Source organism: Cryptosporidium muris, genomic scaffold (genome assembly GCF_000006515.1).
Source record: "Cryptosporidium muris RN66 scf_1106632373453 genomic scaffold, whole genome shotgun sequence".
NCBI lineage: Eukaryota > Apicomplexa > Conoidasida > Eucoccidiorida > Cryptosporidiidae > Cryptosporidium > Cryptosporidium muris.
The window spans coordinates 899097-923314 of record NW_002196570.1 but is presented as its reverse complement, the minus strand read 5'-3'; the positions used below and the strand labels follow the sequence as shown (position 1 = coordinate 923314).

The window sequence follows — 24218 nt, the reverse complement described above, 5'->3', positions numbered from 1 at the left end:
TGAAAACGAGCCTTTGTTAGATTTCCACTTAGAATGACATACATTGAGATAGCATTGCTAGGAGCTGGAAGTTGCAGCGGATATAAATCAAACTGACAATATCAATTAAACCAATGTGGAAATCTTTTTAAAAGACGTTTATATATGTGTGGTGTTAGTGATGCAGATAATATGGCTCTAAACGGTTCAGTTATTTTGGTAGCAACCCACGCTATTAAAAATCTTCTCCAGGGAGTATTGGTGCTTCCAATTGATAATGTATCAAAGCGATCACTTATCTTTAAAAACTCCAAGATTTGCACTAGAAACTCCTCATTTAGAATTCTATTATAAGATATAAGCCAAAAAGACCCTAGGGTAGTGACATAAACTATTAGGTAAACAGATATTCCTATGTAACCATATTTACCCCACAGATTCTTGATGAATACAATAAAATTATTTTGTTTCTTTTTTAGTTTTGCTATATTGTACTTATTTTTGTTGTTGATTCCATCAGCTATCTCTATATTATTATTATTATTTGTTTTTCCAGATATTTGGTTACTTCTAACTGCCTCAGATTTTACTAAACATATTTTAGTCCTAGTTCTCAAATCTACACTAGAAATCTGCACAGTCTTTTTGGACCACTCACTTTGTAAGGTATCTGATAATAAGAGGTGGTCAGCAGCTAAAACATAGTATAGTCTTTTCTGGTCAAGCTCTAACATATGGAAACCTAGAAACTGTCTACAAAAAAAAAGTGGCAATTTTCCCAAAGCCAAAAACTTTTGATTCAAGCTTATTTGAGAATAACTAAAAAGTAGTTTAGTATTCATCTTTCGACAACCCTTACTATTACTCTTATAAAATTATTACTACCCTATAAGTTGTCTTAACCGCCATTTGGAATTAATTACATATTTATGATCTGCTTTACCTTTCTAATAACCATTTTTCTGAACTAAACAATAATATAGTCATTAAAACGATTTATAGGGAACCATTTTATAATTATATACTTCAGAGCTATGAGCTATATTGTATTTGAACCTGGCAGAACTGTTTGTAGAGCTGCATTTGCTGGCAATCTTCTACCAGTAATAGAAATTCCTACTGTGTGCTGCTTAATAACTGAGATACAAAGTTCAACACTCAAGTGCACTATATCTCAAGCCCACGGTTTACTTATAGGAGATGATGCAGTAAAGCATGTAGAAGCAAATGTAAATTCGAAACTGGTATATCCAGTATCAAGAGATTTTGCTAGTGCGAATTGGGAACTGCTTGAACTTATCTGGGATAGAACAATAGAAATGCTTCAGATGCCTAAGTCTGCTGACAATTACTGTTTACTTACTGCTTGTCCATTCTCTGGAAGTGTTATTTTAAAGGAGAAAATCAAAAAGTGGTCACTCAAGCTTCGATTTAAGAAGACAATATTTGTATCATCTCATATATTGACACTTTATCCTTATGGGCTAGATACAGCGGTTGTAGTAGATATTGGGACCTTTTGGACAACAATTGTACCTATAATTAATGGTATTTCATACAATAACGCAGTTTGCTCCATGCCAATTGGTGGAAAGACTGCAGAGGAATATCTCGGAATATTGCTGGCAAAGAGAGGTCTAGTAATAAGTGGCGATAAATACTGTGAATCCCAAATTAGCACTTTAATATTACAAAAGATACTTAGAGAAAAATGCTTTGTTAGTGTAGATGAAGCTAAAACAAGGGAATTATTGGCGACAACGACAACTTTCTTAGATTATATAAAATTTTGTGGGAAAGGTATACTAATAGAAGAAGAAAGATTCCTTGTGACTGAGAATGTCTTTTTCTGTCCACATCATATAGGCTATGAGTCATTGTCTATATGCGAGGCGATATTAGATGTTGTATCAAAGTGTCCAGTGGATACAAGGTTATCACTTCTGGAAAATATAATTCTGTGTGGTGGGAGCTCCTTATTTTTAGGTTTCCCACAGCGACTACAAATGAATATTAAAAAACGGTTTTTAGATACTACCCTTAAGGGTGATACAGAACGTTTTGAAAAATACAATATCAATGTTATAGATGACCCACTCCGTGACTTGGCTTGCTTTAAAGGTGGTTGTTTATATGCTGAGCTATTAACTTCAAGATGTGATGATAAATACGGAGATTGAAGTATTTGAAAGCATTGTGATTATTAGGAAATTTGAATAAATCAAATATTCAAGCCTTCTCTATGTACTATTTGTATTCTAATAATATATGGAATTTCATTCGCAATAGAATAAAATTGCAGGCCTAGTAGGTATTATTTGTGAGACTTTATCAGAGGGTAAGTCTTTGCAATCAGAAGTTGCTTTCACCAATAATTCTCTTATATTCAAAATTCTAGCAATAGACTTAGAATGTAGAGAGAAAAAAGCAAATTCATCGAAGGGTAAATTTATGGATAGTGCTGATTTATTTTCTCTGTATTCAGTAACTTTTAAGGATAAAAATGCTAATGTATTCTTCAAATCGCCACTATCCATTTTCTTAATTTCTGTTGCTTCTCTAACTTTCGTGATAAAGTCCTTCGGTAAAGTCCCCTCTCTCTCAATAATTGACTGAATTACTTTTAGACCCTCAATTTGCCATTGCTTGTACTCCTTTGCTACATACACTACAGCATGAACGTATTTAGTGCAACTCTTGTTCTTCTTTTGGTTTGAAGTCCATTTATCAAGACTTTTTCGGAATTCATCAATTGACTTTAAGAGAAGTATCAACTTCTTACTATTAATAGTGGAATAATGATAACCATTTATGCTACTTAAAATAGGCCATTCTTCAGAAACAAGGAATGATTCACGTTTCAGTATATTTCTCCAAATATATTCGCAAGTATGGGGAGCAATAGGACAAAGAATCTTAAGTTGAATATCTAAAATAAGAGAAAATAAGTTTCATTGTTAATAAATTATAAGATATCTGGAAATTGTAATAATTACTTTAAAATACTAGCATGCACAAATTAGTGCAGAAGTACTATAACAGTAATTATCAGATTTAGTTTTATCCTGGAGATAAACCGCATATTGTAAAATTGGTTATATGCGGAATTAGAACAGGAATATATCCTAGATATTAGTACAAAAAACTTACTTATAAAAGCTTCAACAATAAACTTATTCATGTCTAAGTCACTACCACCACATATTGTACGATATTGATCGCGTCTCATTTGAAACTCAAACAGAGAAAATTTTAAAGCATCACGATATGAAAAGTTTTCATATGACTTTCTGCATTCATCAATAAGACGAATAATTTCGCTAGCAAATATTTCATCGATTTGTTCCAGTGACTCTCTTACTAAATTATGGTCTGTAGATTGTTCATCTGCTTCACTTCCATACCTCATTTTCTCCTTTCTATCCTGAAACATTTGCACAAATTGGAGAAGTGCAAAGAGTCTCATTATAGCAGAATTTGCGGAATCTCGACAGAAATTAGCATCATCAATAGTGTCTCCTGCATCAGCTAGGGCTATACGGCATGCATCGGAAGTGAATTCATTAATTCCATCATGTAATGTAATCCAATTTCCAAGAGACTTGCTCATCTTTGCTGAATCCACCATAATATGGCCATTACAGTAAAATCCTTTCGGCCAAAACTTGTCAGCCATAGTACTTTTGTCCCATATTGCTACATGGTTGTACAAGCACATTATCAAATGATTAAATATTAAGTCTTTCCCCGAGACACGACAATCCATTGGGTAAAAGTAGGAAAATTCATCACGCATTTTATGCAATTTCTCCATTGAAATGTTGTTAAGCTTAGGATATTGATCTGTCAGACAAAATATGTAATCAAAAAGTTCGTCAGAAAGGTCCTCCACATTAATATTTAAAAGTCCTGGTTTTTTACCATTAATACTACCTTGTAAAAAGTGAGCAACTGTATAATAGGCCATATAAATTGTTGAATCAGACAATGATTCAATAACTATCTTTTGATCACTCTCTGTTTCCCACGGTAAGAAAGTCCCCAAACCATAGGAACGAGAACATGCCCATTCCTTCAACCAATTGACAACTTCAGCTAACGAAGTTCTTACTTGAGGATAATAGGTTCTAAATTTAGATTGATTCATAACCCAGTCATATACTATTCTCCTCCAAGTCTCTTCACCATAATTAAGATACCATTGTTCACATAGTGCAATTATACAAGATTCTCCTCTTCTACTAACAACTTTGTTTTCAGGTTCTAAATAAATTAGAGCATAACCATCTTTAATTAAAGATTCCCTAATTAACTCCTTTGCATCACAAATTTTCATTCCGCTGTACTTGCCTCTAATTAAAATACCTTCATAAAATTCTTTTTTATAAATTTCCTCTTTTGCTTGCTTCAATTTAGCAGAATCATTTTGACTTTGAATTTTGTACTGATTACAAAGTAGTTCTGCAGTCATAAAACCAAAACCTGGAACCTCTATAATTTCTAGAGGATCAAGAATCCATTCATCTTTTATTGAATACTTTTCGCGGAGTAATGGCTTTGTTTTAATGTCTCTCAGTGCAGCATAGTCATCTGGTGAGTCAGAAGGTACAGATGTAACAATACCTGTGCCCTTTTCCATTGATATTGAAAACATAGGTAATATAAAAATCAAAGAGTAAGGTGTCATGGGTGCAGATAAAGGAGTACCAATTAGTTGCTCTCCATAGACTTTCCCCAAGCTCACTATCCTTGGCAACAATTTATCTGATACACCTTGCTCTCTCCCATGTATTAGTGGAACTATACCCTGATAAGCCATATTGTATGCAGATCTCTCCGAACATATGTATACTGTATTGCACTCTTTCATTGTATCTTCATATTTATCAAATATCTTGCATAGCACGCCATCTGATGTTTTAGCATCATATGGGATGACTTGATCAAAGGCTAATACTAAGTCATACTCACCATCTGGAAGTATCCAGCAATTTGTCTGGCCATACATAGTTTCTGGTCTCAGAGTTGCGCATACAACAAATACTTCGCGTCCCTTTACAATACTTCCCAAAAATTCTGGAATTAAATGTATCTTAAGCTTAATTAATGTATATTCCTGTGGTCCTATCCCCTCACCAGATGATCTATCATGATCAGCGCATGGCTGGTTCTCAAAACGACTAAATACAGCTGATCGCAGTCCATGCTTAATTTTATCCCTTTTATACTTCAATGTACGAAATTGCCACTTGACAAAAGCATCATAGTATGGATTAATATTAGTTGTAATGAAAGATCTCCTCCAGTCAACAGCTGCGCCAAATAACTTTAAATCTTCCATTGCTAAAGGTGGAAAGTATTCAGTCCAGTAAACAGGATCAGTAAATTTCGGAATGTCACTAACTTCAATCCCCATAGATTCCAATATTTCATATTGGGTCTTTAGCCCACCAATTTTAGCTGCAACCTTGCTCTTTAACTGATTTTCATGTTCACTATTATTCGTATATAAGTCATTATCTAGTGAATTATTTGCAAGTTCAGATTTTAATTTATCTGCACTAGCGCATATTGGCATACCAGTACAATGGAATCCAAATGGAAATAAGACATTTTTACCCCTCATTCTTTGAAATCTAGCTTGGAAATCTGCTTTAGTAAATGTAAAAGCATGGCCCAGGTGTAATCTTCCGTTCATGTATGGGTATGCAAATGTAATCATATACTTTTCACGACTTTGATCCATGTTTGCCTCATATATTTTATTGTGGCTCCATAGTTCCTGAATTTCATTTTGAATATGCAACAGTGTATCTCTGCGGAGACGGGGATTACTGTTACTGTTTAAGCCATTTGTATTAGACTCATCAGTAGCTGTTATCATTTCTCTTTTCAGTAAAGCAAAGTTCAAGTAGTAAATTCCAAAGAGAGATCAAAATAAGTAAATACAATTTACTTTAAGTGGAAGTACCTTTGTAAAGTTCCAAACCTTAAAATGGCGGTCCTGCAACCTTTTATTATACAAGTCCTTTCATGGAATCTCATCTATAAATATTTTATTTTATATTAGTACTTCGTAATACTTGTACATATTCTAATCTCATGACTGGGTTGGCAAAATACGAATATTCTAAAAGGGAGCTAATACAGAAATCACTATTGAATACTATAGCTATAGTGGATAAGACTTGTAAAATATTTCAGTCGCCTGTTCCACGAATACTAATAGTTAGTAAGCAACAACCAATTGAAGCTATATTAGACATATATATGCTAAACTATCGACATTTTGGGGAAAACTATGTCAAGGAGCTTGTTCTTAAGTCAAGTAGGCTTCCTGAAGATATTATGTGGCACTTTATAGGTCATTTGCAGAGAAATAAAGTGAGATCACTGCTAACAGTAAAAAACTTATACATTATTGAATCACTAGACTCTATTGAACTAGCATATTTAATTCAAAAAATATGTGAAGAAATGAAAAGATATGTCAACGTGTATATTCAAATTAAGACATCTACTGAAACTACGAAGACAGGTATTAATATCGAGGAGTCTAAGAAGTTGGTAAAATATGTTTTAGATCATTGTCCTAGGTTAAATTTCTTGGGATTTATGACTATTGCAGATAATGATAAAAATAAGTGTAGTGAATGCTTCTCAAAACTTGTAGATCTCCGTGCAAGAACTTTGAATTGGATGACAGAACAAGCTTATAGTACAGCAAGGTGTGATTTAAGTATGGGTATGTCAGATGATTTTGAAATTGCTATTACTCATAAAACAAATGAGATTAGAATAGGTAGTGCAATTTTTGGACTAAGATCAAAATAATACCGAAGCTATAATGTTTGAAAGTAGTTCGATTAAAAGTATTATACTAAAATAAATGAAATAATATATCTGTGAACTTCATTTAAATATACTTTAAACTATAAAGATCCCTTTCGCGGTCAAGTATTTCATCAATATTCTTCGACTTTTTCAGCTTAAGGAAGTGTTCTTCTATGCTTTTACATACCCGAGTAATACTAGATTCAGGTTTATTATATAAATAACAATTTTCAAATATTTGTTGTATATCGAGAATAGCATCAATACAAAGTTCATATTCACCATTCCTCAACTTTTTCCTTATTAAACTAAAGTCCATAGGTTTTTTAATTATAGAGTAGTAATCTGAACAATTCCATGCCTTCTCATCTACAGGCTTATCAAATATCCAGGCACCTTCTTGTTTCCTTAATTCATCAACTGTTTCACTAATAGTTTTGTGCCAAGCTGCTCTAAATGGATCAGCACTTGATTTTAAAGGAGGTACAGGAAGCGTTTTTGACCAAACAGCAATATTAGGGTACTTTTCTTCGAATTCCTTTATTATTTCGGTTGTAGCAAAGTACCACTTGCCATCACTCCCTTTAAATTGCAATCTATAATTTTGACGAATTTCAGAGTCTTTTAATACATTACTTGCATCTGATAAAAAATTTTGAGAGTTGTTGATCCCACCCATTTGATCTGAGATATTGTTACTTGCATTTGCTATACTATTACGAAGTAGATTAGCCAGTTGCTTGTGGCCATTCTTCAACGCATATGATGATGCCATCTGCCTGTTCTTGTCTTTTATAGCCGAATCTGCTCCTTTATCAAGGAGTAACATACATGTTTGAGATCGCCCATCTCTAGCAGCATAAAATAAAGCAGTTTGACCAACATTATCTGATAAATTAGGATCTGCCCCATGTGACAGTAGTAAACGAACCACATCTGTTCTACCATCTCTCGCAGCATAAAACAAAGCAGTTTGACTGGCACGATCACGATGATTCACATCACAACCAAGGTTAATCAAAAATTCAGCAGTTTTTGTATTCCCATCTCTTGAAGCAAAAAATAGAGACGTCTGGAAACTTAAGTCTGTAGCCTTTACATTCATATTTGGACACTTCTTTAATATTAATTGACATATTTCTAAAGCTTCTTCATCATTAGTACGTTGTACAGCATAGAATATCAAATTTGCGTTTGTTGACGGACATACTTCTTCAATCTCATTCTCAGAGGCTTCTTCAATTAAAGTTCTAACTTTTTCAATAGGATCTCTTCGTATAGACTGTACAATTTTTCTTTGTTCAAATTGTTGGATATTATTCATAGCTATGAACTCTGGAAGTGCTCCTACCTAGCTAGTCGAAGTATTAGATAAACCTGGCGCTCTAATATGTTGGATAGTCAATTACAGACAACATTAAGTAATTCCGCTAGCTTTATTAATACTAAAAGATATTCTAAATATTATAAGATTGATGTATTGGTAGTTTTAAATGCATAAAGTGATTACAGCACATCTCTGTCAAAACTTTTAAAGTTATATATATTCAATGCTCTTTTCATGAATACTAACCTTATTAACCTTTGAAGACAGTAACTCTGCACATTTTATTGCTGATTTGATTTAATATAATCAAATATAGGGTTATTTATGAAATCGATTTATATGGTTCTAGTGACACTTCAAGTGATCCTTCTGCTCATAACTAGCCTATAAGATTAGTCAGGAGAATATCTCAAATTATTATAAAACCCATTTATACGACTTATCACACCCATATACTATATAAGGTTAGTATGCATATGCAAATAATTTTGAAAAGGTGCAATCTTGCAAAATTCTCCCACACTTATTTAGATTTGTGGCGCCTAAATACAAGCATATAGACCACAAAAAAATTAGTGGGTTTAAAATATAAACATTTAAATAAGACAATGGAAACAGGTATGTTGCTCATTCAATGAATGTATTTTATACCTAAACTGCCTAACCAAATATATATTGTCAAAAGATTCCATAGAACTAAATTTACCACCGAACATCTCTCTTAATCCGCCTGAGATCCCTTCGAAATTTTTAGCCCAAAGCTTGTTTCAGGTAAGTAATTATTAGCTTAACGAAAAATAAGCTATTTGCTGGAAACTGAAAGTATAATTAAACTTGAAATTAATTAATTGTAGGAGCGGATTGTGGAAAAAGCAAAAATTATCCAAGAAGAAGAGTTCGTTGAAATAGAATCAATAGAATATCGCGAAAAGCTTGTTGAAATACCCAAAATAATTTATAAAGACAAGATTGTTCATGTCCCAAAGGTTGAAATACAGGAAAGAATTATTGAAGTTCCCAAAATAGAAGAGCAAGAAAAAGTCATTGAAGTGCCAGAAATTAGATATGTTGAAAAGATAGTCGAAGTACCTCAAAAGATCTTGAATGAAAAGACGATATATGTACCCAAAATTGAAATACAAGAAAGAATTGTTGAAGTTCCTAAGATAGTCGTGGAGGAAAATATTGTCGAGGTTCCCCAAACTCAATATAGAGAAGTTATTGTTGAGAAAGTCGTAGAAGTACCTCAAGTTCATCAACAGATTGTATGGAAGGATATCATAGTGCCAAATTTAAAGCCGAGAATCACTGAAGTTGATAAAATAATAGATATCCCTGTAGTACAAGTTATTGAAAAGCTTGTGCATTACCCTTTGCCACAGTTCAAAGAGATAAAAAAAAATATCAACATAACATTATCCAGCATCCGTACAGTTGAAAAGGAGTTCTCAGTAGAGAAGACAACATATATGCCTATTTCCGTTGACAAGTATCAAGAGTTCCAGGTGCCTAAATACATAATGAAGGCTGTAGAAGTTCCTGTACCAGTACCAGTAGAAAAAATCATTGAGGAGGAAGTCACTGTTCCAATATCTGTCGAGAAAGTCGTCCATGTACCTAGAATAATTCAAAGGCATGTCCCACGTCCTGTGAATATTCCAATTCCAGTTTATTCAGATGCACTGATTCAGTCTAGAGTTGGTTTGATGCCATACCAAACATTTCTATCTATAAATAGCACCTCTGGCTCTTCAAATAGCCAAGATATCTATAAAGTCAATAGATTATCTACTAATACCTTTGTAAATTAGTGGATTTATATTCAAGAACATAACTTTTCCAATTAAATGACCTCAATCCCCATTAATATGAATAAACATGTAATCACTTCCTGATACTATTGTTCCAATATCTTGTCATTGATATATCTCTAATTTTTTGCCTATAGAAGCACTTTGTGATATTTTTAGCTTTGTTAGTGCAGTAGCTATGGAGTAATACAAACCCATTCAGTGCAATACCATCTTACTTTCAAATACAAGGCGGGTTGCAGATCAGATTCCCTTCCAAGGATGAGCGGACGTAGTTCTAATCTAGGCAAATAATAACTAGCATATATTTCACTAGTTAAGTACCTTTAAGCTCCCTTTATTAGGTTTTGGATTTTGATCTTATGTTTTATCACTCTACTTAAACTTGAAAGAATAAGAAGGTAAAATTTTAATGGTTTTAGATAAGAAGAGTTGAATAAATGAAATTTTTCGACCGCTTATACCTTAAATTTCGAAGTAGCCTTTGCAATAAATTCAAATTAGAGCAATTGAGAACAACTTCGGTTCATCATAGCGAGTGTGTAGGCGAAGTTGAATTGTCAAATATACATACACCGGGTATCAGCTCGACCAGAGAAGTTACTACAAGGCTCTCTCCTGGGGGACAAATAGGGCTTTTTTCAAATATAAATACACTACATGGAATTACTGAATATTTTGAAGGTATAAATAGTGATGATAGTGTCAAAACTAGCAATGAGTGCCAGGAGGTTCAAAGTAGCCCCGATATTTCAACATTTGTTACAACCCTGAGTCATGATACATATTGCAGTAGCTCAAAAATACTGGAACCTTTTTTATTTAGGCTTAATGAAACTGGAGGGAAGATCTTTACATCATCTGAATTTGAATCAGAGATAAAACAACTAGTGGATAGACAACCAGTTGAATTTGATCCACTACCCGTGAGATCACTGTCCGGAGAAAGACACTCAGTATTGAACCTAGTGAATAATTTAGTAAGAGTATGCGAAATGTTACATGTAAATTCTGAAACAGATATTCCTGGTTTACCCTCACATGAAACTTTGTTCGAAGAGGACACTGAGATTGATTTATCTAATATTGAAAGTATATTGGAATATACACTGAATTCACTTCTAGAAACTATTAGAAAAATGATTTCTGAAGAAACACTTTTAAGAGCTGATAATATGAGACAATTTATAATATTTGAACTTAAATCCCTAGTAGCGAAGTTAAACCCAAAATATGATTCAAAATTGTTAAGTATTGCGAATTTATTTTTGAATAAACTTACATTAGATGAGGATATGAAGATACTGGCATTTAAAATGGATCAAATACGTTCAGCATTTAAATTTTTCCATTTAACACAAAGATTTAATGATTTCCATCTAAGTAATCAGCCAATTGACAAATTTGACACTAACAATACTGATAAAGTACTTTTACATTCTACGGGTCCTGCTAGTAGGACACGAATCCTCAGTCGTATTATAAAATGGTATAGATCATCTCATGTATTTGAAAAGGATGGAATATCACTTAGAAAAGGTCATAGTAATTCGAAAACTGATACATCTGGAAATAGTAAAGATGCTAATAGTATACTAGTACCAAATGTGCACTCATCTCTTCAGAGCCACCGATGTCATCACTCTGGAGATACAGTAGATAAATTCCAGCTTGAGACTGATGGATGGAGTACTGACAACTCCAAAGGAATTGTAGTTCTATATCGAATTGATCCTATGCCAATTGGATTATCAGTGAGTGTTATCGTTAAAGGTGAAATAAATTGCAATCCAATTCACTTATTAGCTATTTTAAATGAAGTTGAATTAGCCCATGAATGGGCACCTTATATGTCTTATGCGTCTCGTATTGCTAGCTTAAGTCGGGTTAGCCAATTGGTACAACAAATTTATGACTTACCATGGCCAATAGGACAAAGAGAGAATATAATGTACTGTTTTGGTGTAGATACACTACATGAACAAAATTGTTTAATGATTTCATGTAGTAATCCAAAACCGGATAGTACTGGACAGTTTTTGGGAGTGGAGATACCTGATCCACCTCCAAAGATACCAAGAGAAGAATGTAGTCATCTATTCTTTATAATTACACCACTTGACTCGGGTAAATCTGTTACTATGGAGATGTTTGCAAACTTCAATGTTTCTCGCTTTGTACCAAGCAAACTGGCCTCTTTCATTGTTAGACGCATGACGCGAAAGATGTACACCGATATTGCATATTTGGCCTCCAATTTTAAGGGATCAATATATGAATCTGCTTATAAAGAAAATGCAGATCTCTATTTATGGATAGAAAAGAAGTTTAGTGATTATTTACGTATGAGAAATGGTTGTCAAATAATGGAGTATTGAATATTTCATTCACTATCTCTGTCTAAATTTTAGATTTAAATAAGTAATATTGATATAAAGAGCTATCCTTTTTAGATATTTTCATATTTATTTAAGTAATAACTTTTAAGATATATTAAGAACTATAGGTCTTGAAAAAGAATACGACTTTATGAAACACTTATATATATTCTATAATTTGGTGCAATTATATGTATCCTGTCTCACACTAATGGATGAATAGAATGTTTGGTATTTAGTATAGGAAATATTTAGACAAGTATATTTGAACAAAAAAGCTAATATAGAACACTAATAACACTTTAGCCTTATATATACACTTTAGTTATATCATATTACCCTGGTTTTTTCTAAATAAAAGTTTCACTTCACTGTAAGAGTATTCTTTGAATGAATTAAAACATACCTATTTATTAACAATTAGTTCCTTACTCTCACTTTTCTTGTTAGCTAAGTAATTCCAGCATTCATTAGATTTTGAAACTGAGTGGATTAGAAAAGAAAGTACTATTAACTGTGTATCATACATTGCAGAGATTCATATCCTATCTGCTGAGTCATAAATAGAAAGAAACAGTTAAATATTTGAAAAACTGAAAATTTGATCATTATTCATTTCATTTAGATAAGTTGTACCAATATATGAAACTACTTAAAGAATATTCTGATAAAGAAAAAAGTAGCTAAGCACTTATCTGACAACTAAATATTATCAGTATGTAAACAACCGATGACAAAAAGACATCTTTTATTATACTACTTTGTATTATAATTCAATGTTATACATCTAACAGGCGCTAGTGTCAAACTTTTGGGAGTTGTTAGTTCCTACTAACTTTATACTAGTTAACTATTTCCCTAATCAATTAATTTAATATTTGCAGGTATTCCAATAACATGCAAACTTTATATTCTATAGAATTACAAATAAATTGTTAATCAATAATTCTGAAGTGTTGTAAAGATAACTATACATAATCTATCACTAGTAATAAAAATCTAGCTTTCAAAAGGAAAGGAAATACTTTGTATAAAATAATACAGCTTAGCAAGCTACTCTATTTTAACTTTTAGATATAATATAAATATTGAGGAATAGTTAAAAAACCATATTTATTTGAACTTTTATTAGTGGTCCAATTTAATTTAAGCTTGCTTCTGTATCTTTAAATTAAAAGTTGATAATATCAGAACTTCACTTTGCCATAGTCTACTAAATCTTCACCTACAAAGTGTCCAAATAAGCTATTAAGAAAAATTACTAGTGAATATCTAAATTAGTATTTTATCTTTGGAGGTTACAATCGAAGTTTATGTAACTTCGTATATAGGTGACTTGACTTCAAAGAAAAGATTCAACTAAAACAAGTAAAATTACTTCACTTATATTGCATCTTATGGATTTAGTCTTATCTGAAGGAGACAATAATATAATTTAAAACCTTTATAGTTTCAGAATTAGCTGACCCAACAGTATAGTATCCGTGTATAAACTTGAGCGGTATATGTTGTATCCTATAACCCTAAATTAATATTTCTACAAAATGATCATTTGTTTAGGTCCTTTGTGTATCCCTTTATGGCATATTTGCTTGTTTATTGCCTGTATATTTAAACCTCTTGTGAAATTCTTCAACAGAATTTGTCTTCGTAAAACTGAAGAGAAGAATGGTGAACAAGAAATAAATAAAAGCAATACTTATAGATATTCTGAGTTACGTAAAAAGATTTTTAGCCGAAATATTATTGAGATGGAATGTGATGCTGACTGGTTAGCTTGTAAAGTTGTTGCTAATGAGATCCAAATCCCAGTTATTATTGACTTCTACAGTGATTGGTGCAAGCCATGCAAAGATACATCACAGATCTATCAAAAATTAAGTAAGAACTTTGAGGCAATATTCACCAAAGTAAATGTAGACAAATTTCAGTCTCTCGTAGAAAATGAAACCATACTATGTTTGCCTACGTTTCAAATATGGAAGAGCTACAAGAACAAATTAATAAAGTTAAGAACAATTACAGGTGCAAAGATGGGTGAATTAGAAGCTGTAATTAAGGAAGAATGTAAGATGGTAAATAATTAAAAGTGTAAGATTTTACACATAATACTAATAAATTTTAAGTGTTAATTATTGAGAAATATTCCCCGATATTGGAGCAACTTCAACTTCAGAAAACAAATACTCTTGCTGATATTCAATAAGATACTGAGTACTCCTTTTAACATCAATAAATAAGGAATATGATCTACGTACATCTTCAATCTCAATATATGCATTTGAACTTCTCATCCTTAGTACTTGAGAAACTGTTAAGAGATGAAGTGCATATCTTAAACTAGTATCCATTGCAATGCGAGTTAGTAATTGATATGCATCATCAGATACTTTAATATCTTCTTCGTAAGCTCTCTCCTGAAGTATCTTCATAACGTCATCTTTGCAGTATGGAGTAGTTGGGATAATCAAGCATCTATCAAGTAGATCTATTGGGATACCATGAGGTGACTTATAATCAGTACCTCTGATTTTTGTAATACCTCTATTTGATGCCATTATTAGTATTGGGCTCGTCTCATCCTCCAATGCTTTATTCAGAAAACTAAAGCATTCGACATCTAGCATATGTACTTCGTCAATGAAAAGAATACCATGAATAACCTCAGCTCTCTTCTCTTCACGCCATTCAGCAACTTTTTCATCAATTTGAGCTCTAACTTCTGGTTTAATTTCACCAGTATCACCAGCAAAAAGTGCCAGGAAGCCTTGAGCTCTGCTGTTAATGACATCTATATCGTGTAAAGATACGGTGTGAACTACTTCCTTTCTTTTTTGTAGTTCCCCTTCAGGACATCCAATAAATCTTGTCTGTGATCCAACGGCATCATAATCACGTGAACGAGAAAATGACCTGCCTAATTTCGTTATCTTTCCACTAGTCTTATCTATAGATATAACATCACCTGCAACAATATTTTCAGATTGTAGACATTCAATCATCTTCCCACCTATATCATAAACAGTTTCCATATCGGTACTTCTGAGTGCCATTCTTCCGACTTTTAAGCCTGATGTATTAGAGCGATCTATTTCCAGTTCAGCAACTTCCCCTTCTATTACATCTATCTCTTCCTTAATTCTTACACCTATGGATCTCCTTATTGCTTGTGTTAATGCCTCTGTTTTATTCATTTCTAGGGAAAATACTTCCGAAGCTGAAATATGAGTAAATGGTGCGTCTTCACCTATAGCTTTTGCAATTGCCATAGCTATTGCAGTCTTACCAGTACCTGGTTGACCTGACAATAAAATAGCCCTTCCTGCTATTTTTCCTTGCCTTATCATTTGAACTATAATACCTGCTGCTTTCCTTCCCAATTTCTGTCCTATCATCCCATCAGCTGAATATTTCGGCTCCAAGGCATCTGTTAACCCTAGCCCACGTATATGAGAATGAGCCCCAATCCTTTCTAAACGCTGAATCTCATGTATATCTGGAATATTGGTGTGCATCATAAAATTAATCTAAGTGAATTAAAGCTGAAAATAATCTGTTATTATTTGCGAGACAGTTTATCCATTATAGGCGCATTTATCGTTTTTTGGCTCGCTGCATTCAAACATGTCAGCCTTGTCTCTTTACATAGATAATACTAACTTTTTATGTTTCACTAAAAATAATAAAGCTAGACATCTAATAACTATAACTTTACTAGTGCAATCGTTATAACTTCATATTCAAATTTCAATTATAAAAAATCATTAGTAATCTAATCGTATGTTATGGATCTAGCTTCAAATATTCATCATCAAAGTGGTTGATACGTACAAAACCATCTTCTCCACCAGTAGTAAATCCCATACCATCTGGAGAAAAAGTTAGTGCATTCATAGTACCAAAGTGTCCCTTTATTGCTCCTAATTCATTACCATATACCATATGAAGTATTAGAGTCTGGAATTTACCTTCTTGAGCACCTGTTGTAGTGACATCTTGAGCTAATTGTCCACCTCCTAATAGTATATGTCTTCTAGGACTATCATTACAATTGAACTTAGGAGATATAGAACAACCATTCAGTAGGCGGTTCGTTGTGTAACGTCGGATTTCCTTTAGATTCACAATATCCCATAGTTTGGCAGTCATGTCATGACTACAAGTCAACATTAGAGTTCTATCTTCTACAAAAGAGCAACATGTTAAGAGCTTTGAATGTGCCTTAATGACATCTAGTGGTTCTGAATTTTGACGAATATCCCATATATATATCCCTCCATCTTCATGACCAGAAATAATATTACGGTCAAAGATACCCCAGTGGGCTCTGATAATCCTACTATTTATTCCTGTTATTCTCAAACCTTCTGAAGATGAGTCACCTACTTTCTTAATAAGTAAATGGCGTGGTTCAGGAAAGAACTGATCAACTGCAACAACAAATTTATCTTGATGATCATAACACCTATTGAACTCAACAAAGCGACTAGTACCACTTGTCTGATACGTTGCTATTGTTGAGCCTGTCTCAATATCAAAACTAACACACTTCTGGTCTGCTGATGACATTATCAAAATTCTACCATCTAGTGAAGGATCACAATTCCATACAGCTGCCTTTCCTGCATCATATTTAGCTGCCACCTTCCCATCAGAAGTAAATGAGCAGGCAACTTGGCCATCCTAAACATAGTAGGTAATTATATATTACAATATTTCATAAATTACTAGGGGTAAATGCTACATACTTACCTTCCCACAAGAAAATATCAAGTCACCATCAAAGCTGTAGGTAACAAATGAAATAGGACGTTCATGAGCTTGTAATACAATTGGTCGCATTATACTTTGTATAAAGACTAGAATTAAATCCCTATAGTTTTTTCCCTCCAGAACTCTTCGTGGGACCTCAAAGTGTTAAGAGACACCCCAAGTATGCACTACGCGCTGAACAGGACTTGGACCTCATCACCAAAAGCACAAATCTACCTTATTTCTTACAATTAGTGGAATTACTCCTTGAATACCGAGAAATTCACATCAGTAAAGTAATAATATAAGTAACTAATATATACAAAGAATTATATTTCATAAGTTAATTTCAAAGGTGAATACTCACTACGGACAAATTTTTCGAAAATCCATTGTTGCTCCTTATAGTAATTGCAATCAAGAAGTTGAAGATTCAAGTCCTTATTACTGTTAGGTAGTACTGTAAGACATTTAGTAGAGTTATCTAAGCCTTTGTGGGTTAGTGCCAATGTATTCTCATTGTATTTCCATCTAGTTGTAATTTCGTCACAGTTCTCCATTGTCAATCTGTCGCTAATGCAGAAACTTTCTCTTGACATTAGTCTAATCTTCTCAGATCCCTTCAAAAAAATAAAACCTTGAGTCCCTTTTTCTCCATGACAGAAGAATACGCCAATTTTTGAACCAGACTCACTTTTGCTCATAGTATCTATACACATGTTTAAATTTGGATTCTTAATTTCACCCAGATATTGAACTTCATTTATGTCCTTTAAGTATGTTTCTGGTGCAACATTGTCAAGAAACCACTTAAAAGGCTTACATTGTAATCTCTGTTTCAGTTGTATCACTTCATTGAAATCACCTAAGTCAATGGATTTATTAGGTGACAGTGCTTTAGTGAATATATAAAATTCGTCCAACCATGCTCTGGCTGTTCTCAACCTATTTCTCCACAAGCTGTCTGGATGTGAAGTGTAGCCAACACCATTCTTTCGGAAAACATGATAGACACGTGAACAAGGCACACACTCAAGCTTACCACCGCATAACCAAATTCTAAGACTAAATTCAATATTTTCTGCGCCCCAATATGTGAAGTATTCATCATATCCTCCTAATTTCCAGAAAAAACTACGTCTAATAGCAAACAATCCACCAGCCATAACTGGAGATTCTATAGGGTCTGGAGTGCTTATTTCACCAGTTAAAGTTGCTTGTTCAACAATACTATACCGAAATCCTAATCTACACCCTATTCCTGCACTGGTGCTGTAAGTAAAGTTCACAGGATTTATAGAGTCAATTTGGGGCATCACTACTGAATTTGGACTTTCTTTGAGTCTTTTTAATTGTGGCTCAAGCCACTTCGGTCCTGGTTCTATATGACTGTCCAGGATAACAAATATAGGAGCTACAGCTAATCTGATACCATGTAGTCGTGCTCCAACAATTCCAAGTCGTTTTTGTAAGTGCAGAATACGAACCTTAGGAAGTAACTTTATATAGTCATCCAAAAACCCCCCGGGAACTAAATCTATCATATCTGAAGAGTCATCAACCAATATCAGTTCACGTAAAAGAGGTGGAGGAGTTGTATTTAAAATTGAATGGATAGATCTCAGCAAAGTTGAAAGTGGTTCATTATAAAATGTTATTATAATGGAAACATCCTCAAAATCGCCAATTTGATAATTGATTGTTTTACATACCTCATCTCTTCCATCAAAAGGTATTCTATCTAGTGGTAAGTAATCTGAATATTGTCTGTAGAATCCGCCCCCCTCTTCTAAAAAAAAAGATTCATTCTTCAGATCTAGAGCTCCTGGTTTTTCAAGGAAAACATAAGGTCTAGTTGCATTAGGAAAAATACCAAGGATTCCATGCATTCTAAGAGAGTTATAACCAGGAAAAACTGCAAGGGAGTTATAGTATTGTTGTGATTTATTCCTAAATTCATTCATGTACTTTGCATCCCCAATATAAGGGAGTAGTTTCTCTCCTGCTGCATATTCTCTGAGCATAACTATTCCAGTTGGAGAATTATAATCAATAAATTGTCCACTTATTGTAGTTGACAGTGAGGGAAAATATGACGTTATCATTTTAATATCCAAGATATTGCTTATATTTGCATAATTAGTTATGTTTATTCCATAAATACCACTTAATCTAGTTATATAACTCTGATGTCTACAATTTGCAAGAGGTATACGACTTGAAAATTCCAAGTCAGAGATATTTAAAAAACTGACACTATTACTATTATCACAAGAACCACTAAGGATACAAGAGTAATCTGAGCCTTGGGCCTTCAAACTTCTAAAGCTAGGCTTTTGTAGAAACTTAGATTCTAGAAAGTTAGATTCCAGGGTATTACTATATGGAGATTGACTCTTAAGTGAAACTTGATGTATGATAAAATAGAGGGAAATAAGCAGTATTAATACCAATAAGATGACATTATATATATGCCGTGTCTCACACTTCTTAGTTCTACATAACCAAAATTTCTTACGAAAAAGTAGTATAGATGATGGAGATGAGAAAGAGTTCGTCATTATCAACAAAGGACAAATATCTGCGAAGAAAAATCAAAGGGTCATGATGAGATTAAAGGTGAGTAGGCGGGTCGAAGTCTTAGTAGTTAAGTGTAAAGTCATCCATTACTTATATTAAATAGAATAGTAAAGAGAAAGAATACTTTTTAGTATAACTACACCACTTAGTTAGCTTAATGATATGTAAATTTTATATTCTTAGCTAGTATATACCTCTAACTCTTCCATGAGCTGGAACAGCACCAGGAACTGAATATGAAATTGCACCAGTGGGAGCATAACGTCCTTGGGTGTACGGACCAGGACGGAAATTTGAAGTATATGGAGGCCGTTGGCCAAGATGGGGGGCAAGCTGTCCTCTTGGAGCCATATTAACTCCTACATGTTGTTGACCGATATCATCTACATTTGAATTGTCTGCAGCAGTGAATTCATCACGATGGGCAGATGTATCATATGTTGACCCATCATTCTGGGGAGTTTCGTTAATATGTGGTGTGGAAATAGGTAAAGAAGAGGTTGTATATCCATGGTAAATATGAGCTGTAGGCCCTGCAGCTGCATACCCATAGCTTGCATACATGTATCTTGGATCATGGCGTCCATAGCGACCATACATTTGTTGCCCTTGTACTCCTGAATGGATTGGCATGTATGAATTACGGTAATACTCAGCATATCCTGATATTTGAGGAACAGAGACGGCCTGTATAATTCTATTATTTGCAATGTTACTATTTGCACCACCGGCCATAATCTCTCTTGGAAGAGCCTTCTTGCATTCTACCCACTTATTATCAATTTGATGATCATAATAGTGACGCATAACCTCTTCAACTGACTCAGGAGATTCATACTCTACGAAACCAAAACCTCTATGGCGATTCGTATCGCGATCAACCATGACACTTAGATTTTTTATCATTCCATACTTACCAAAGTGTTCACGTAACTTCTCATCTGTACAGCTCTGTGGCAAACCACCAACAAATATCTTTGTTGCATTAAATGTTCCAGATGAATTGTTATTTGTAACTGCTCCTGAAGATGAAACAGAGCTAGTCACTTTGTTATCTCCAGGATCCCCCCCCTCTGTTTCATTTGTTTGGATTGCACCACGTGGTACTGCTCTTTTGCAATCAATTTCCTTCCCATCTACTATCTGAGGTGAAGCTAAGACAGCATCTACTGACTCCTCAGAAGCAAATGTGATGAACCCAAATCCACGAGAGCGTCCTGTGGTCTTTTCCGTTAATACTACCGAATCTACTATTTCGCCATAAGGTGAAAAGTGAGTCCTCAGGGAAGTATTAGTAGTTACGTCACTCAAACCACCACAAAAGATCTTTGCAGGCACAGTCGGCCCACTCTGACAAGGCAGTGAAGCCATTTCAGTATAAGATAGGTAATATCTAAATCTGCTCAAAAAACTTCTTTACAAATTTATGCTAAATCTCTTCTAACTTATCGTTATCTACTTATTAATACAAGAAACTACCACAATTGTTGAAATCTAAAGAAATTCAATACTTCCACTTTTAAATATAAAAAGTCACAAGTACAGAGAGAATCTGAAATTTCCCTATTTCTCTACTATTAAAGTTTACAGCTACTACCCTCACTATTGTGAAAAAGACGAGGTAGGTTAAGGCGGGGAAGACACGAGCAGAAAGAAATAAAGTAGTGTAATACTTTGTAGACTTTGTGAAGTAAGTTGCACATAAGGGAAAGTATTAAAGTATAGAATACATGCAGTTATAGATAGTTTAGAAATCTATATTTATTGTTCAGTTGACACATTTAAATAGAAGGGAGAAGTGACCATAATATGGGGATCTGTATTATGGAAGCCACATATAATACTATGTTAGAACCAGATTTCTGATATGCAGCATTATACTGCGCATATAATTCTGATTTCATAATATAACTTAGAGTAAGATATATAACGATTACCGTTGATATTGACAAATATAAACTTGCAATCCAAAATAAATTGGACTTTATACCTCCAGTTATTAATATTATAATGTAGCATAATACTGTAGACACATATTTATATCCCAAAGCACTTATAATTTCTAAAATTGATTGTATCCTTCCAGAAAATATATATGAACAGAATTGAATTAGAGTGACTTCAGCAAACATTAAGGCACTTGCAAAAGTTGCAGTTGAGCCAAGTAACTGTGGATGGAAGTGTCCATAAGCACCATGGATCACTCCTACTGCCAAAATATATGTTATTAGACTCATCAGGGGAATATACAAATCAGGGAATAGGGTTGGCAGGTAAGAACATTCTTGGGAGTCACTTTGAGGTGATATTGACGATGCTGAAAATATGTGCTCACGCCCTTGTCTCGTTGCAAGAGCAGCAAAAGGACATACAAGTAGAAATAGTTTCCTCGCTACATATTCATGACTAACAGCAAAATGACGTCTTAAAAGAGCTATAGTATTTGGAAACCACAATTGTAATTGACTTATTTGTTCCGAATCTACTCCAGTTGTCTCTTTTACCTTGTTAGCAACAAAACCCATTACAAATTGAGAAGTTGCATCAATAGCTCCTTCAAACGGAGCATTAAACTGCGGGTTTTGAGTTCCTGCTATTGTTGTACTAAGGCTGGATTTATGTATGCCATTTCGATCTGTAGAAAAAGTGTAGTTTGGGTCTCGCTTAATACTTCCCCAACTCGAAAGTTCTGTATTATTATCCTCGGATCTTTCGTTATATATTGACTTTTCATTACTCCAATCTGTAATTGTAGATATAGCAAAAGGATCACTTAAAGGTAAGTCCTTATTATGCAATAGCCCACTGTTTAGTTGGACTGTATTGTCAAGTATATTATTAGAAGATCCTTGACTATATTTTTCACTTATATGGTGTTCAAATCTTCTCATAATGTAAGTGTTTATGGAAAGTACTAATTAGGCAAATCATTAAACTCTTAAAAATTCTTGATGTTGGTTGAAACTTCAACAGTACAACCATATCTAAATAGCCTGTACTATTAAGGATAGTAGTTAGCGCCAAACACTCAACTTCACTAAAAAAGCTGGCCTTCTGTTTGTTTAATGAAAGAAAGAAGTCACTTCGAAGAGAAAAACCATCTAACACTTTATGGACAAGTTTTGAATGACTGTTAATAATTTAAGTTTAACAGGTAATGTTGAAAGTATAGTCTTATTTCTAATTTTTCGCAATACTATCCAATATTTCTTTCTAGGTACTGAAAATCTAAACAAATATGAAGGAGCTACAATTGAGTCTAACTTTTGGCTGAATAATGCAAAAGATATATGTTGGAAATTATTGGAAACAGAATTTTGTTCATGCTGTTCAAGTAATTCTTGTTTAGAGACAGAAATGATCACAGGTGGACTATCAAACAAATTGGTGAAAGTGTGGGCTAAAAAGAACTCATTTTGTAATGTAACAAGGCAAAAAAATATAGGTAAATTGGATAAAATCTACTCTGTTAGATTTTACAGTAAAGAAAGACATCTATTTGTTGATGAAAAGAGAGACCAATTAATACAGAAACTTCTTTCAGATTTTGAAATGAGCAAGCAAGTAATGTCTTATTTTTCTGGTGGACAAATAGAAGAGTATATTCATGGTCATTCTCTTTCTGTAGAACAAATTAGACAGAAATCGATTTATCTAAAAGTATCTGAGAACCTGGCAAAACTACACTCAATTCCTATACATGAAGCAATAAGTGAACAAATTCGCAGACAATTTGGTGAAATTGAAGATAAGACTGACTCTCCAATATCTATATTATGGCCAACTATGAGTGTATGGATAGATAGGGCAGAAATCATTGTGAAAAGTAGCGATAATCACCCTTGTTTAAACATTAACTTCAAGGAGCTGCGTGGTATTTTAAAAAATATCCACCTTTTTTTACAAAGAGATATTGGCTCTATTTGCTGTAGCCCTATAGTTATTTGTCACTGCGACCTACTACCAGGGAATATTATTTCTACAGATGAAGGCAATCTTAAATTTATTGATTACGAATTCGCAGGAACAGCTGAGTGTGCATTTGATATTGCAAATTATTTCTGTGAGTGGGCAGGTTTTCTTTGTGATTGGAAATACCTTCCAACAGAAAGTGAGCAGCGAGAATTTGTTTATAACTATTTAAGATACCTACTTCTACCACCAGATTCGATAATATATACTGAGAATCTAGTTAAGAAGTTAAACGTTCAAAATAACGATCGCGATACGGAAAATATATGCCTTCACATAGGAACAGGGATTGAAATAACAGATCAGATGGTTGACTGTATGGTATCAACAGTTCAATTGTATATGCTGGTCTCCAATATATTCTGGGGTTTATGGGGAATTTGTAAATCAGAAGTTGTATCAGGTGACTTTGATTATGGAACATATGCATTAAAGAGACTCTCTTCAATATATGGTACTGAATTCCAGCATGCTATTAATAAAATAGTCAAGTTAATATAAAAGTGAAGGATTGTGAATATGAATTAAAGTCATTCCTTTAGATATGTGATCATTATTTAAGTAGTCTTCCTAGTGTCTCATTAA

General features: G+C 33.6%; 14 protein-coding genes across 14 annotated transcripts, besides 1 other annotated feature; 6 read left to right on the top strand and 8 right to left on the bottom strand.

The window, feature by feature from the left end:
- Positions 1–101: 101 nt before the first annotated feature.
- On the bottom strand, positions 102–713 carry CMU_041330 (uncharacterized protein; the record flags this gene model as incomplete). The annotated part of the gene is made up of 1 exon (XM_002139376.1): positions 102–713. One exon carries the CDS (start codon positions 711–713, stop codon positions 102–104), a length of 612 nt encoding a protein of 203 aa, XP_002139412.1.
- Positions 714–1013: 300 nt separating this feature from the next.
- Positions 1014–2159, top strand: CMU_041320 (actin family protein; the record flags this gene model as incomplete). The annotated part of the gene is made up of 1 exon (XM_002139375.1): positions 1014–2159. The coding sequence occupies one exon, from the start codon at positions 1014–1016 to the stop codon at positions 2157–2159; it is 1146 nt and encodes a 381-aa protein (XP_002139411.1).
- A 96-nt stretch (positions 2160–2255) lies between these two features.
- On the bottom strand, positions 2256–5863 carry CMU_041310 (leucyl-tRNA synthetase; the record flags this gene model as incomplete). The annotated part of the gene is made up of 2 exons (XM_002139374.1): positions 2256–2908; positions 3130–5863. The coding sequence occupies 2 exons, from the start codon at positions 5861–5863 to the stop codon at positions 2256–2258; spliced, it is 3387 nt and encodes a 1128-aa protein (XP_002139410.1).
- Positions 5864–6025: 162 nt separating this feature from the next.
- Positions 6026–6048: a sequence feature (AT_rich).
- Positions 6049–6081: 33 nt separating this feature from the next.
- CMU_041300 (uncharacterized protein) lies at positions 6082–6813 on the top strand (the record flags this gene model as incomplete). Its single annotated transcript, XM_002139373.1, has 1 exon — positions 6082–6813. The coding sequence occupies one exon, from the start codon at positions 6082–6084 to the stop codon at positions 6811–6813; it is 732 nt and encodes a 243-aa protein (XP_002139409.1).
- Positions 6814–6895: 82 nt separating this feature from the next.
- Positions 6896–8137, bottom strand: CMU_041290 (bromodomain-containing protein; the record flags this gene model as incomplete). Its single annotated transcript, XM_002139372.1, has 1 exon — positions 6896–8137. The coding sequence occupies one exon, from the start codon at positions 8135–8137 to the stop codon at positions 6896–6898; it is 1242 nt and encodes a 413-aa protein (XP_002139408.1).
- A 611-nt stretch (positions 8138–8748) lies between these two features.
- CMU_041280 (uncharacterized protein) lies at positions 8749–9951 on the top strand (the record flags this gene model as incomplete). Its single annotated transcript, XM_002139371.1, has 3 exons — positions 8749–8758; positions 8835–8911; positions 8995–9951. The coding sequence occupies 3 exons, from the start codon at positions 8749–8751 to the stop codon at positions 9949–9951; spliced, it is 1044 nt and encodes a 347-aa protein (XP_002139407.1).
- Positions 9952–10391: 440 nt separating this feature from the next.
- Positions 10392–12329, top strand: CMU_041270 (uncharacterized protein; the record flags this gene model as incomplete). The annotated part of the gene is made up of 1 exon (XM_002139370.1): positions 10392–12329. The coding sequence occupies one exon, from the start codon at positions 10392–10394 to the stop codon at positions 12327–12329; it is 1938 nt and encodes a 645-aa protein (XP_002139406.1).
- Positions 12330–13873: 1544 nt separating this feature from the next.
- Positions 13874–14416, top strand: CMU_041260 (thioredoxin family protein; the record flags this gene model as incomplete). The annotated part of the gene is made up of 1 exon (XM_002139369.1): positions 13874–14416. One exon carries the CDS (start codon positions 13874–13876, stop codon positions 14414–14416), a length of 543 nt encoding a protein of 180 aa, XP_002139405.1.
- A 45-nt stretch (positions 14417–14461) lies between these two features.
- On the bottom strand, positions 14462–15847 carry CMU_041250 (ruvB-like DNA helicase, putative; the record flags this gene model as incomplete). Its single annotated transcript, XM_002139368.1, has 1 exon — positions 14462–15847. The coding sequence occupies one exon, from the start codon at positions 15845–15847 to the stop codon at positions 14462–14464; it is 1386 nt and encodes a 461-aa protein (XP_002139404.1).
- Positions 15848–16112: 265 nt separating this feature from the next.
- CMU_041240 (uncharacterized protein) lies at positions 16113–17171 on the bottom strand (the record flags this gene model as incomplete). The annotated part of the gene is made up of 2 exons (XM_002139367.1): positions 16113–17012; positions 17082–17171. 2 exons carry the CDS (start codon positions 17169–17171, stop codon positions 16113–16115), a joined length of 990 nt encoding a protein of 329 aa, XP_002139403.1.
- A 239-nt stretch (positions 17172–17410) lies between these two features.
- On the bottom strand, positions 17411–19642 carry CMU_041230 (glycosyl transferase; the record flags this gene model as incomplete). Its single annotated transcript, XM_002139366.1, has 1 exon — positions 17411–19642. The coding sequence occupies one exon, from the start codon at positions 19640–19642 to the stop codon at positions 17411–17413; it is 2232 nt and encodes a 743-aa protein (XP_002139402.1).
- Positions 19643–19844: 202 nt separating this feature from the next.
- CMU_041220 (RNA recognition motif. family protein) lies at positions 19845–21032 on the bottom strand (the record flags this gene model as incomplete). Its single annotated transcript, XM_002139365.1, has 1 exon — positions 19845–21032. The coding sequence occupies one exon, from the start codon at positions 21030–21032 to the stop codon at positions 19845–19847; it is 1188 nt and encodes a 395-aa protein (XP_002139401.1).
- A 359-nt stretch (positions 21033–21391) lies between these two features.
- CMU_041210 (Hrf1 family protein) lies at positions 21392–22589 on the bottom strand. Its single transcript, XM_002139364.1, has one exon. It carries the CDS (start codon positions 22550–22552, stop codon positions 21443–21445), a length of 1110 nt encoding a protein of 369 aa, XP_002139400.1. The 5' UTR covers positions 22553–22589; the 3' UTR covers positions 21392–21442.
- Positions 22590–22763: 174 nt separating this feature from the next.
- On the top strand, positions 22764–24134 carry CMU_041200 (choline/ethanolamine kinase family protein; the record flags this gene model as incomplete). Its single annotated transcript, XM_002139363.1, has 1 exon — positions 22764–24134. The coding sequence occupies exon 1, from the start codon at positions 22788–22790 to the stop codon at positions 24132–24134; it is 1347 nt and encodes a 448-aa protein (XP_002139399.1). The 5' UTR covers positions 22764–22787.
- Between the last annotated feature and the right edge of the window lie 84 nt (positions 24135–24218).

What these genes read in the sequence shown, in the direction of transcription:
- CMU_041210 (XM_002139364.1), bottom strand. Translation starts at nt 22,552, where the DNA reads ATGAGAAGATTTGAACACCATATAAGTGAAAAATATAGTCAAGGATCT.